Below are 15,401 nucleotides of genomic sequence, written 5' to 3' on the forward strand. Positions count from 1 at the left end.
TGCCTGTATGACCGCCCACAACACCTGGACATGCTCCTGATGAGGTGGCGGATGGTCTCCTGAGGGATCTCCTCCCAGACCTGAACTAAAACATCCGCCAACTCCTGGACATTCTGTGTTGCCACGTGGCATTGGTGGATGGAGCGAGACATGATGTCCCAGATGTGGTCAATTGGATTCAGGTCTGGGGAACGGGTGGGCCAGTCCATAGCATCAATGCCTTCGTCTTGCAGGAACTGCTGACACATTCCAACCACATGAGGTCTAGCATTGTCTTGCATTAGGAGGAACCCAGGGTCAACCGCACCAGCATATGGTCTCACAAGGGGTCCGAGGATCTCATCTCGGTACCACATGGCAGTCAGGCTACCTCTGGCGAGCACATGGAGGGCTGTGCGGCCCCCCAAAGAAATGCCACCCCACGCCATTACTAATCCACTGCCAAACCGATCATGCTGGAGGATGTTGCAGGTAGCAGAACGTTCTCCTTGGCGTCTCAAGATATACACGTCTGTCACGTGCTCAGTTGAACCTGCTTCCATCTGTGAAGTGCACAGTGGGGAATTTGCCAATCTTGGTGTTCTCTGGCAAATGCCAAACATCCTGCACGGTGTTGGGCTGTAAGCGCAACCCCCACCTGTGGACGTTGGGCCCTCAGAGTCTGTTTCTGACTGTTTGAGTAGACACATGCACATTTGTGGCCTCCTGGAGTTCATTTTGCAGGGCTCCAGCAGTGCTCCTCCTGTTCCTCCTTGCACAGATATGCGGAGATAGCGGTCCTATTGCTGGGTTGTTGCCCTCCTACGACCTCCTCCACGTCTCCTGATGTACTGAACTGTCCCCTGGTAGTGCCTCATGCTCTGGACACTATGCTGACAGGCACAGAAAACCTTCTTGCCACAGTTCGCATTGATGCGTCATCCACTTGTATGGGTTGTAGACTCCGTCTCATGCTACCACTAGAATGAAAGCACTGCCAGCTTTCTAAAGTTACCAAAACATCAGCTAGAAAGCATAGGAGCTGAGAAGTGGTCTTTGGTCACCACCTGGAGAACAACTCCTTTATTGGGGGTGTCTTGCTGATTGCCTATAATTTCCACCTGTTGTCTATTCCATTTGCACAACAGAATGCGAAATAGATTGTCAATCAGTGTTGCTTCCTAAGTGGACAGTTGGATTTCACAGAAGTGTGATTGACTTGGAATTACAAGTATAATGAGTAGAGATAAAAGCTCCTCCCTAAGTTCCTGGATGCAAAAACACAGTGTTTAGCCTCGCCATACAGTATTTCCTATTTGCGGTACTCAGTAGTAATGAGCTAGGTGGACAATTGGGGGGGACCCTACCTATGGTTGCCGCTTCCCTTCCTCAGTCTGCACTGATAGGCAAGCGTCTCCTCTTTCATATGGTACCAGTCACAAGTCTCTAGGACATATAGAACCGGAGATATCAGGGTGCAAATTAGGCACATTTTTCCCCATTGACTAGAATAAACACGTTAATTCAGACCCACCATGGGTTCAGATGCTTGCAGTTACCCTTTCAGGGGTCTCATAAACTTGGGGTTCATATCCTCTGGTAAATAAACGTCTTCACTTTCATGCGGGATACGGTCATTAGGTCTACAGCAACTAGGTCGACAAGCATTGGGTCGACACCACTAGGTCGACATGTGTCTAGGTCCACAGGTCATTAGGTCAACACAAGCATTAGGTCAACATGGGCAAGGTAGACAGTGAAAAGGTCAACATGGGGTTTTTCACTGTCCGACATGTGCCGACAGGCTGTATTTCATGCCCTACCCTCCACTAAGGCGTGGTGGGAGAATAAAATAGTGTGCTGAACATAGAGAGGCACCATGCCCAAAGCAATGCGAGCGGATGCGGTGCACTTCAAACTGTGTCCATGTCAACTGTGTTGACATTCGGGTAAAAAAAACAATGAAAAACCCCATGTCAACCTTTTGACTGTCGACCTTGCCCATGTCGACCTAGACCCATGTTAACCTAGCTGCCTGTTGACCTAGCTGCCTGTTGACCCAATGCTCGTCAACATAGTTGTTGTAGACCTAACAACCCATACCTTTCCATGCTAACCCAGATCTAAGCAGATTGGACCACGGAAAACAGAGAAATTAAGCTTTAAACTCATTTTAATTTTATCCATAGGGTTAAGCTTTAGCAATGCTATGTTAGCATGCTTTTACACCAACGCTACTGACTCTGTAAAAAATGCTGTGGTTCTTGCTGCATGGAGTCGCACAAAAAGGCTTTTATGGAAAAAGAAAATTTTGTTTGTGCCTAGTTTTATTAAATATAACCTTCATAAATGTTTCAATTAAAAAAATAAATGACAGTAATCGAACATGGGTTTCAAGTGTGTAGAGCGCCACAGTTATCCACCATACTATGCCACCTGGTGAGAGCAGCCACTGCTCATGAGTCCATGTAAAGACTTAGCCGTAATGCCATTCCCCAAGAATTAGAATAAGTTTTGTGTTCACAATATTCAGCATCGGCTAAGTGAACTGCATGCGGCAAATATTATTTGCCTAGGGGACCGGGCCACTACATGGCCCATTTGCTTGTATTGTACAGTACTGTTGGAGCCACTGCGATGTTCACAGGTGCATATGTGCTGTATTGTAAGCACACCCCATTCATGTCGAATGGCAGTGTTCCATTGGTATATCAATACGCTGCTAGATTGGTGAAGCATTAGCCACCCAGAGGTGGCAATATGTATTGCATGGATATTGTATAGCGTGCATCCACGCACCTTGGCTCACGGGAGCACAAGAAGAAGAGTGGATCACCAAAACCTTCACCATGGCGAGCTGGCGGAAACAATGAGAGGCGTTCCATCTGTATGTTCTCCAAGAACCAGCATGCAGGGGAAGCCTATTGGTACCTGTAGTCCTCCGGTATAAGACCATATTAATCTTTTGCTTATCTACTGTCACCCCACCCTTCTTCTCCTCTATCTCTTTTTTTGTTTGTGTGACGGGAAGAGGCGCAGCTTGTAGTTTCACAACAGCTGGTCAGCCACAGGTTGCCTACGCCTGAGCTAGGAGAACCTACTATTTACATTTCCAGCATCCAAAGCCACCCAGTGACTTGCTTTTCAGAGCTGGATATTGCATAATAATACTATGGAGTCCAGTTTAATGATAACTTGCCCATGACTGTAGTCTACTAGTATGTGCAATCACCTTTATTAAGCAACTGTAGGTATACACCTATACACCTATTCATTTTTGATTCCCAATCTGTACATGAAATCTAATGTGTACGCACCATCAATCATATTTTATTGGAAGAAAACTGGTCACATCGGAAAGTCAGGTTTTACATGCAGCTTCATTTTCACCAGATTCGGTGGTGCTATGATTTGAGAAATAATAAAGTCTTAATTTTCACCTCACTCTTCCATAAGCAGTTCCGCCTGTGCCGGTCTGTCATTTCAACAAATATTTTAGATAGATGATGGATACAAAGTAGAATGTAAAGGCGTGTGCATAGGAATGGGCACTTTGATTGGGACTTCTGGTGGCAAAAGTGAAATTTTGGGACAGCAGAAGCAGCCCTTATCACCACACATCAACACTAGCAGCTTAGATTGCTATGTGTATGAATAATTTAATTTCCAGCCATAAAAACGTACACATAGGTATATTCTGAATTGAATAAAGGTTAATATTAAATAAACTGTTTTCTTCATTAAGTATTTTAATTAAGGCAAATTACATTCCTAATGTAGTCTATTCTGCTTAACTGTGAATAGACTATGGTGCATAATTGAATACTTAATTCTTCTTTGAATGTGTGCATTGTGTTTCATTTTTAATGAAAAGAAAGACAAATAAAATGTGTATTTAATGTAATCTTTAGTAAACCTGCTTAGAGTTTTAATAACAAAAGACAAAGCAACTCAGTGAATTCATTTTAATGCAAAATAGTTGTTCCTAATTCTGGATGATGCTTCTGCTGAACACATACAATATATAATGCATTATTGGAAAATAAACCAAAATTATACAGCAATTTAGTTTTTTATCTTACAGTGCAAGAAGGCCATTGACTGGATTGTTCTCATATATATATATCTATATAAAAAATAATAACTGCTTTACAGATCTATTCTATACTTTGGAAAGATATATGTATATATATATATTTATAGGTGCTGTACATTATATAAACATTTACAACCAGTAAATCTAGTCTTGATTCCCTTAATATTTCAAGGCAACGTTACTTTGAGATTTGGAAATACCAGTTCCTTCGAGAAAGATTTACTTTTGAAAATTATCACAATATGTTAAACAGAATAGATCAAATCACAGTAATAGGCTAGGCGCATTAAATCTGGATTAACACTTCTGTTGCCAGAGGAACCAGAACTTCAATCACCCTGACAATGAAAGCGTTAAATCACAGCAGAGCAACATTCACCATAACAAACAGAAGAACAGAGGTATATAGGAAAATCCCAGGGGTTGTGTCTTTAAGAAGTCTACAGCAAAAATGCAGGCTTTTCATGAATTTGATACAAAGCTTAGACTGATATTTGACATAAATACATTTCATTAGGTTCCCGTTCTACATAAGTCATAATGGTGTCTGAGCGAATAACTTGCTTTAGTCAAATTGATATGATGTGAAAGTGTACAGCAGTTCTCAATAATGTGAGCCAATTCTCTATTATTAATGAGGCTTTGCAGGTGGAATGGGCATGGATCAGTAATTAGGTACTGTAGAAGTGTCTAGGTCAGGCACGTCCAAACTATGGCCCTCCAGCTGTTGTGAAACTACACATCCCAGCATGCTTTGCAATAGTTGTAGCATTCCCTAATAGCAAAACTGTGGCAAGGCATAATGGGAATTGTAGTTTCACAACAGCTGGAGGGCCATAGTTTGGACATGCCTGGTCTAGGTCAACACCCATAAAGGTTGATACGCACAAGGAAAATAGACTCAGAAATAGTCGACGAGTAAAAAGGTTGACATGCGGTTTCACTTTTTTAGTATTAGATTGTAGGTTTGCGCACACAACACGGACCCCCAATAATTGTACTGTGAACCTTTGTATGACTCGCTGTGCTTCTGGCCAGGTGCCTCACTCAGCTGACGCTGCACTCGGCACACTACTGTTCCAGATTGCAGATTGTAAATATGAAAAAAAAGTTTTTAGAAATGAAAGAATCTTGAAAAACGCATGCCGACCTTTTCACGTGTCGACTAGATCCCCGGTGGATAGAACACTAATACATATCCACACTGGAATTGCCACAGCAAATCCAATAGTACCAAATAAATACTATCATGTGGTGTTTAACAAGATGGCACTCTACCAACTAGAGGTCATGCAAGCCAATTTTAATCTAAAATAGAGAATAGCTCTTTCTTTATATATCAAATGATTTTAGATGTTTACTTTGTTAGTATAGGTCAGCATAGGTAAACACTCAAAATACTAACCGGGCAGAAATACTGTATTTGCCCACTACACCGGGCAAAAATACTGTATTTGCCCACTGCAATGGAAGAGAAATTAAAAATATGAAACACATGCACACATAAACATAGGGATTTTGAGTTAAAAATATATAACTAGTGTGGCATGTGCATTAACTACAGAAAGTGGACCCCATCATTGTCACATACATTTACTGTAGTTTGAATCGTGCTCATCAAAAATGTAGTATATATGTTTTTGAAAAAACCAATGGTCTCCGAGGCACAAACTCTACGCCCCACTCATGTCACTGGTTCCATCACATCATTCTTAGGATACTTCCCATGTGTAAAGCAAAGTACTACTTGTATAAAAACAAACAGATGTGTACACTAATGCAATATGTGCAGAATTGACTCACAGCTGTAAACTCTTAAAGGACATCCAATCCTTTAACCTTGGCAACACAACTTAATTTGGGTTGAATTTTGACACAAAGTTTTGATAAACATGGATTCACATACAAGATTAAGGGCCAGATGCACTAAGCTTCAAAAGTGATACAGTGGAGAGTGATAGACTGCCAGCCAATCAGCTCCTACCTGCTATGTCACAGACTGTGTTTGAAAAAATGTCAGACAGGAGCTGATTGGCTAGCTGTTTATCACTCTCCATTTTATCACTTTTCAAGCTTAGTGCATCTGGCCCATAGTTAAGTATGGCATGAATTAAACACTTTTCACATTAAAGTCCTTAAGTTGCTAAGATAATTAAGTTGTAAGATGCCATGGGTTAATTCATACATTTAAAAACAAAAACTAAAAAAAAAAAAAAAAAAACCTTTTTAACAGTGGTGTTTATGTCACAGTGATACGCTGGGTTCCCGTCTGTACAGTATGGGCTGCAGTTTAAAAATGCCATTTTAACTTTGTGTCCCTAAAAATTTTAAGAAACTGCACCATATAAAAGACACATTATCTTGATCCCAGTCATACTGTACTTTGCAGTTCACTGACATGAAAAAGCTTTCTTACCTCTCACAAATCTCTAATTAAGTTTTGCAAAATCATTGTTTCAAAAGCCGATAAAATACATGCCGCACAGTTTACTGCATATATTATTTTTTGTTCCTTTCATATTAAATCATGTACATTATACTGAAAGCCCACCGTGTGAAGAAGAGAAAAACATTTATCTGTTGTTCTGCCATCTTTGCAGTAAAACGTTTACATGTTAAGCACTTATGAAAAGTAGAAAACTAGTTGGTAATAGGACCAAAATTTGTTTTTCACACAACAGTTTTCCTGTATGCTTGTAATGCTCCAACAAGTCTTTGTACTGGGATGCTACTTTTACACCGGACAAATATAAAAAACCATCAATGGATGGTCATATGTAATAAAGTATATATCATGCCCAATATTGTCCTTGCTTTGACCGGTATAAATCTCTATGTTGTACTTTTTTGAGTCTGTAAACATGCAACATGCTAATCATTTCAGCCAGGCCTTTTTCGGCTTATGTAAGAAACACGTTCAGTTTAGACTTTACACAGACACAGCAGGAAATAAAATGAGCAATTAGATAAATTGGCACAAGTAGTGGAGTTATGATCACATTGGCAAAGTTAAATAAACATTGTTCAGGATCTGTACAATACTGTCCCCAATTTTGTAATAGCAGCATAACGTCCAATAAGTGCAACCGGACACCTTCATAGGGTTACGTGGATCTCAAGCCTGTGGAAGACCATTCATTACAGACAAAATCCAAAATGTCCTTCATGCAGATAAGGTTATACACCCCTAAAATACATATGCTGCAATCAGCTGACGGCACAAGGTATTGATGTCTATATATTCATTGTATCAGCTTTTGTGGCTTTTTTTGAACTGGGCACTTTCCATGGTCCTGGACTTACATGTGTCTTCTTGCCTCCTGTCCCTAACACTCCTTCATCTTTGGTTTTCTCTGTAGTTTCAACTACAGATTTCTTGTTTTGTGGGTCATAAGGAGAAGCAGAGGGTGCTCCATGTTGGTTCTTCTCTACTTGTTTAGTTTTTAGAACATGGTCTTGTGTTTCTTGCTTAATGGTTGGAGAACCACCTTCTCTTTTCAATATCTCAGACTCATGCTTCTTTTTATCATAATCTGTAGTATGTTTTGGAGATTTTTCCTCTGTATGCTTGCTTTTTTGTTCTGAAGATTTTTTGTCAATAACACCATGAAGACTTGATCTTTCTTCTCGTTTGGACTTCTCATGCCGCTCATCAGTCTTTTTGTCATGTCTCCTGGACTTCTCCTCCCTGTCCTCTCTTCTAGGCTTCTCCTCTCTCCTGAGCTTCTCTTCCCTCTCCTCTCTCTTGGGCTTCGCCTCCCTGTCCTCTTTCCTGAGCTTCTCCTCCCTGTCCTCTCTTCTAGGCTTCTCCTCTCTCCTGAGCTTCTCCTCCCTGTCCTCTCTCTTGGGCTTCTCCTCCCTGTCCTCTCTCTTGGGCTTCTCCTCCCTGTCCTCTCTCTTGGGCTTCTCCTCCCTGTCCTCTCTCTTGGGCTTCTCCTCCCTGTCCTCTCTCTTGGGCTTCTCCTCCCTGTCCTCTCTCCTGGGCTTCTCCTCCCTGTCCTCTCTCCTGGGCTTCTCCTCCCTCTCCTCTCTCCTGAACTTCTCCTTATCCCCCCCTCTCCTGGGCTTCTCCTCCCTTACTTCTCTCCTGGACTTCTCCTCCTTCTCATCTCTCCTCTGTTTATCTTGTTTTTCCTCTCTCTTTGGTTTCTCATCCCTCTCATCTCTCCTTGATCTTTCATGTTTTTCATGTATTTTTGCCTTTCCTTCTCTATCTTCCCTAATTGATTTTTTGTCTTTTCTTTCCCTGGACTGATCAACACCTTCAGCTTTGGCAATAAGTTTCTGGGATTTGATTTGTTTTTGCAGTTTTTCTTCTTCTCCAGTGATTTTCTTCACCACTTCCTCCTTTTTAGTAGCCTTTTTTGGACTGGCAGACCTTCCCCTATGTCGCCTACTCTGCTCTTTTGCGTAAGCAGCATCATCATCATTAGCACCCTCTGTAGTTTTGCCATATAATTTTCTGGGGCTTAAAGATCGATCTCTGACTTCTTTCCGTGCTTTTGCAATTTCTTCATGTTTAGACCCCTGGATTCTTTCAGGATGTTCTCTATCAATCTTCCCAGGACTTCTGGATCGCCCTCTTCTTGTGCTGCTTTCTTTCCCAACCTCTACTGGTTTATTTTTATTCAAATTATTGGGACTCACAGACTTTTCTCTTGGCTGGTCTTGAGTTCGAGCAGGAGACAGCAGTTTGTCTTGCTTGAGGTCTTTCTTCTCTTGAGTGTCAACACTAGGCAGAACAGTAATTTCTTCTTTTATTTCCTGTATTTCATTTGGCTCACTCATTTTTGCAGAGTCCTGAACTTCAAATAAATCCTCATAAGTTTCTGGCAAATTAAAAACTTCAGGACTAGGATCCACATATGAATTTGATGATAATGCGGAGAGGTCATCATATATTACATTTGGAGATGCAGGATCAATACCTTCCAGATCATCTAAAGTAAATGCAATAAAAAAAATGTCATCAATATTATGGTCCAATCATAATGTAAGATAAAACTCTAATAATGAGGTACACACATATGACACTTAATGGCTTAAGCAGATATCGTGCAAGGGAATTCCTTATTGACTTTTCTGTTCTACTTAAAAGCCATATGCATTCATGTAAGTTGAAATGTACCACCGTGTGGAGCAAATGAAATGTGTTTTCCTTGAACTAAGGAAAATATTTTCTACAGGACCCATGCTTAAGGATACACATAGAGAAAAGTGCTCAGGTGTATAACATCATTTTTTTTAACATTTTAAAATTAGAAGTGTATCCCATGTGAGAGAAGCTGTATTTCATGCAGTGCAAGATTATTTTCATTCTGAATTTTTTTTATCATAAACACGCCAAGGTGGTTCACTCTTGATGAGTACATGCTGTGTAATTCCCATCCAGAGCGCTGCTACATTTTGCAGATCATATCTTAATAGCCAAAGCAGACTGTGCAGTAATAAACAGCATGCATGTGTCATTAGTAACTTTACAGTTTAGATGGCCAAAAGGGCCAGGACATATTGCGTTGTCCGTTCACAAGCAGTATACTAGAGTGTAAATGTGAAAATATGACATAAAAATATTCAAAGTAAAACTTGAACAGGCACCAGTAAGATTTTTCTTTTTTTGAAACAATTTAAAATCAGCCATAATATGTAAACTTAAATATAACCACTCCTCACATGACCGTCACACGAGGAATGCAGTGATTGTTATAGCTGGCAGTAAGCAATTTATAACCTATTGTCTTACCCCAAGGACTGAAACCTCTGTACCTGAGTAAGGCCACTAAATGTCATTGGTTATTCGGCGCGTGCACATGCAATTTAATGAGCTTTCACCGCGGTAAGAGCAGACAAGAGACACCGAAGACAGAGGAGGAAGTGAAAAGATGAATCATGGGACATGCACATTTACCAAGTCTTTAAGGGAAAGACCAAGAAAAGCACGAGAAAGCCTTATTGCTGATCAGGTTTCACGTAGGAGCAGAGGCTGGAAGGAGCCAAACCTGAGGAGAAGGAAAACAAGCCTGGAACAGAATACCAACATCACCAAAGCACAGCTAGCAACAGTCTACACCCAGACAATCATTAGCAATATGTGGCAGGTACAGGAATGCTGGTATAACGTAGAAACGTATTGATTCCCAATTATCTTTTGCGACCGCTTTGATATTTTGGAGCTGCCATCAATAGCCAAATAGGTAATAGAAGAAAAACAAAATATGCAAAAAAGTGTATTCATTCTCTTGTCATATACTGTACAAATTAACCTTAAAAATGAAAATAAACCTCTGGATTATGTAGTTACCCTTTGGCCCACCTCCCTATAAGCCAGTGACCCTTATTTACATGCACTGCTAGGTCCTGGTTCAAGCACCATATCCCAAGAATAATTATTATTATTAATAATAATAATAATATTTTAAGAATTACTTTCTTCTAACTTTATAATGATCCGCATTCTAAATATCCCTGTCTCTTACCATAAGATTATTTTCTGCGGTTTTTTTATTTAGTTATTAATTCCATTACACTAAGGGCCTTATTCTAGTTCACTCTTTCTGACAAAATCCTTCTTAGATGGACAAAACCATGTGCACTGCAGGGGGGGCAAATGTAAAATGTGCAGAGAGAATTAGATTTGGGTGAGTTATTTTGTTTCTGTGCAGGGTAAATACTGGCTGCATTATTTTTACACTGCAATATAGATCTCACTTTGAAGTAAAACCTCACCCAACTCTAATTCTCTCTACACAAGTAACATCTGCCCCACCTGCAGTGCACATGGTTTTGTCCATCTAAGAAGGATTTTGGCAGAAAGAGTGAACCAAAATAAGGCCCATAGTGATCTTGCTAATATAGTGCCACTCTTACTATGATGTCTTGTCCTTCACTTCAGTTTGGCAGTAGAGAGAGAGAAAGAGAATCCTGTAATTTGTCATTGATTTAGGACAATTTGTTTGATATACCAGTGCAACACAAACACAACTACAGCTAATACGAAGAAATAATATCTTTGAACAGTGCCACTTATGACTTTATATTGTATACATTGTAGGAGAAGGAATGCATGTATTATATTTGGTTGTGGTTTCACAAAGACCCATGATTTCTTTGCCACCATTTTGTAGACCTGTAGAGCAGGGCTATTTTTCAGTAGGCTCCAGCAGGAACTGAGGCCCTTATTCTAGTTCACTCTTTCTGACAAAATATTTCTTAGATGGACAAAACCATGTGCACTTCAGGTGAGGCAGGTGTTACTTGTGCAGAGATAATTAGATTTGGCTGGGGTTTTACACCTGCCTCACCTGCAGGGCACATGGTTTTGTCCATCTAAGAAATATTTTGTCAGAAAGAGTGAACTAGAATAAGGGCCTCAGTTCCTGCTGGAGCCTGCTGAAAAATAGCCCTGCTGTAGAGTGACACAAAGATACTGGCTCCTCTTGAGTGGCTGGGAGCCGGATGCAGCGCAGTAAATTATTTGTGTAGTGCTTAGCACCTAGTCTCTGAGGAGGAGTCAGCAGCGTGACAATAGTCTCAGAGAGCAGCCAAGGATCTCCAGGAATACTGGACACGCCCACAGATTGACAGCCCCCCTTTTCAGTCAAAATACCCAGTTGTATTCAATGACATGAAACTTGTAATGTATCCTACAAGGAAGTGTGTATTCCATTCCACAAGGAAAGAGTTCTGCATGTTTCTGAATTATTTCCCGAAGCCCGGCTGTAAGAAATAGCTGTGAAAATGGTTAATATAGCAATGTGGCTTATGCTCACCATGGTCAGGAATAAGCCCTGTTCCCGGTCTCAGTAAAAGGAGAACTTTGGTCCCACCAGCTTGGATCAGCTCAATGGCTCGAGTATGAGTGATGCCTTGTGTTGGTTCTCCATTAATTTCAACTATCTGATCCCCAACCTAAAAAGAAAAGAAAAACGAACATTTAGAGTTTTGGGCATACTAAATAAATAATGTGTCAATGTAAAAGAATGAATACAGTGATTACAAGTCAGTTAGCAACTACATTACCAAAATGTTGTGCCTAGGGGCGACCTGACCCCTAAATTCACCTTTGAATTTGGGTGAGTTATTTTGTTTCTGTGCAGGGCAAACACGGACTGCTTTATTTTTACGCTGCAATATAGATCTCACGTTGAAGTAAAACCCCGCCCCAAATCTAATTCTCTCTGCACAAGTTACATCATTAAGTGAGTAATAGGATTACTCTGCTAATCCCCTACTGTATTGTTCTATGTATTGTATTGCTGCTGAGAACAATAGGATAGCCAATAGGAAGATAGTTGAGAGGGGCTCCATCTGTACATATGTATTTATCTCAAAACAAATCCCTAAAATCTGAAATATTCCTCAGTTATGCTGCCACAAAAATACTTTAAAAAAGCTGAAAACTGACCCTTGATCAACGGGAAGTGGAGGAAATATATTGACATTGTCAACTTTAGATTATTTAAAATTTGTAATTTTTTTTTTTGCTTTTTTTGTATCGGGTCAATTTCCAAAATCTTCTAAAAATCAAAAAGAGGTGATGTATCCTATAGCAACCAATCAGATTCTGTCTATCATTTCTCTATTGCATCCTAGAAAATTATAGACCGAATGTGATTGGATGCTTCCAATAATAAAGCTGGGAACACACCTAAAGATGTAACAACATTCATCCATCCCGTGATGCATGACAAGTGTGCCCTCGTCTTTGGCGCATGTGCATACATCATAAACTTCTATGGAGCAAATGCCGGCTGCGACTAGCCGCAGCACAGTGTACACTGCAGCTTGCAGCAACATGTATGCCCTTGCGTAAGTATCGAGTCAACGATGAGCGTGGATCAACTGGATCCAAAGATTGGATTAACGATTGTTCGAGTATACAGTACCATTGCAGAAGCATTATCCAATAAACAGATTATAATACTCCTGCAATGGTCAGGATTGGCAGGCTGCATCTCATGTACGGTTTAACATTTGTTGGGCCAACTACCTTATCCCATAAAAGCCTACACACTCTGAGGCGTAGATTTATTAAGCTCGGTGAAGTGATAAACTGTCTGTTTTTTATCACCGGCCAATCAGCTCTTACCTGTCATATTTCAAATCAAGCCTATAACTTCACAGGTAGGAGCTGATTGGCCGGTGATAAAAAACAGACAGTTTATCACTTCACCGAGCTTAATAAATCTACCCCTCAGATACTTCTTGCACAGTGTTACATGATCATCTGATATGGGGGCAGAAAGTAACTTTGCAGAGGAGCTCTGGAGAAAATCCCAAACACTTGTGTTACTTTGGGTATGAGTGCTTGTCATCCGTCATTTACCAACTATTTTGTTTATCTTTCTCCCAAAAATATGTGTTTGGAATGTTTGCTTTATAGCAATTCAATAAAAAGAAACCAATGTATATCAAGGTCGAGCAGACTTTGTTTTCTTACAAAACATTTCTATCTTGTTTGCCCGCTTTGTTCGAGCTCCAAACATTACATTTATTCTATGAAAGATACTATTATGTGCTGGGAGTCAGCAAGATAATAGCAGTAGCAGTGTTAGTTAGATTTGATTTTGGAAAGATCCATAATCCCTGACTGTACATAGGATCCTGTACTTTACAGACACTGCACATCTTTTACCATACATTCCTGCCTGCAGACTGCTGACCTATGCGATTCTACAGAGCCCATTCCTGGCGGTTTATCTTTTATTTCTCATCCTGACAGCGAGGGCCTGAAGCGCCAATAAAAGGTAATACAAAACCTGTAGATTTAGCTGACGTTTGTTTGCTGAACTGTAAGCTGAAAGGCAGTGACTCAGCTTATAGTACAGGCCAGATAAATAGCAAGAAATGTATTCTGTGTGCTGAATCAATCATTGCATACACACCAGAGTAACAGATAAAACAAGCTGTAAATAGAAGCATCACTAAAGCAGGCCTAGCCAATCTGTGGATCCAGTTGTTGCTTTATTAGCTGAGCAATCGGAGGATATGATGGGACTTGTAGTTTCACAACAGCTGGAGAGCCACATGTTGGCCAGTCTTGCACTAAAGTTTCAACATATAATTTTGGTATATAGAGAAAAGAAAATGTCAGATAATGAAGTAACACCTCAATTTGTAATTATAGTAAAAATGGGCTTTCAATATATTTGTGATACAGTTATAATTACTGCAGGGTTCTGCACAGGGAACCATTTAGGAAAAGGCAAACACAAGGTTTTGATGTGAAAATTAATTTAAATGAATGCTTATTTACTGTACTTGTCTTATTATCGGGCAGATTTAATTAGCCGCAGGCAGTGTTGGACTGGGAGAGTGAGAGCCCATCCGGGGGTCCGATTCACTTAGTCCAAGTGCGACCAGCCTGGGGCTCATCCTCACCCGCTCCCCATGATGTCACGCTAGCCCCTGCAACAGCCTCCAGCCAGTGCCCGCCGCTGGTCCTGTCTCCTTTCCCAGCCAGGTACCCACACTGAATGCTCAGCTCTGTCCCTTGTCTCCACTGGCCTAGTGGGGGACCGAGTGATAAAAGTTTTCACTAGGCCCCACGCACCTAAAATGGGCAGGTTCAAAAGAATCACCCAGGGTTAATGGGGAATACCGGGTCCCCCACCAGGCTAGTCTGAGCCTGCATGTAGGGTTTATTGGGACTCATTAGGGAAATCCACAGTATAATGCAATATTTTTTCTTTTTTACAGATCACAAACCCCTTTGTTCTGGTTCTTACCCTATATATTCATCTGGTAGGATACAATACTCCACATTCAAAAACTCTGACAGATAACAAACAACTGTTTCTATAGCCATATCTCTTTGGTAGCATCAGTTCTGATGCGGTCATGCTATGCCCCTTGGTATACAAGTTAGCTGTCTGCGTACTATTGGATAGAACTCCAAAAGGAACCAGTTCTGGCATAATTATGAGTCCCTCATATTTACACCTTACCCTTGTTGTATAAGTGCCAGGTGGTCTAGTGATTCTTATCGAAACAGTGGGTACTACATGGTATGGTCTCAGTAGTTATTACATTTTATTTATTAAGGTATAAAGGTGCCTTAAGTGGTTTGCAGCACCGTACATATTGCACACATTAGAACCGTGGTCGCCAACCCATCACTCGCAAGCTACTGGTAGCTCGCAGTAGCGATCCGGGTGGCTCGACCACTGCAGCCACCCGCCCGTTCCTCTCTCCATTGCCCGCCGCCACTGCCCTTCTGAGGGGAGGAGAGCGCATTGTGCGTCTCTCCTTCCCCTCACTGTGTATCCCTGTGACTTGGCCGTCAGCCAATCTGAGCTTGCGGGCCGAACTGTGAGCTTTTATTTGC

The 15,401-nt window shown here is 41.0% G+C and overlaps 1 protein-coding gene across 3 annotated transcripts in view; it reads right to left on the reverse strand.

The window, feature by feature from the left end:
- Nucleotides 1-6,127: 6,127 nt before the first annotated feature.
- Nucleotides 6,128-15,401, reverse strand: part of MAGI3 (membrane associated guanylate kinase, WW and PDZ domain containing 3) — a 344,066-nt gene continuing 334,792 nt past the window's right edge. For 2 of the 3 annotated variants that reach the window (XM_083172771.1, XM_083172770.1), the window contains 2 exons: nucleotides 11,845-11,983; nucleotides 6,128-9,015 (listed from right to left, as the gene is read on the reverse strand). In XM_083172771.1, the coding sequence (XP_083028897.1) occupies nucleotides 7,310-9,015; nucleotides 11,845-11,983 (1,845 nt within the window). In that variant the 3' untranslated portion in view covers nucleotides 6,128-7,309. Of the gene's footprint in view, nucleotides 9,016-9,983; nucleotides 10,075-11,844; nucleotides 11,984-15,401 lie in introns of all 3 variants that reach the window. The other variant, XM_083172772.1, reaches the window with a different exon arrangement.

The sequence above is a fragment of the Crinia signifera genome, chromosome 2 (assembly GCF_055691185.1).
Source record: "Crinia signifera chromosome 2, ASM5569118v1, whole genome shotgun sequence".
In the NCBI taxonomy this organism is placed as follows: Eukaryota; Metazoa; Chordata; class Amphibia; order Anura; family Myobatrachidae; genus Crinia; species Crinia signifera.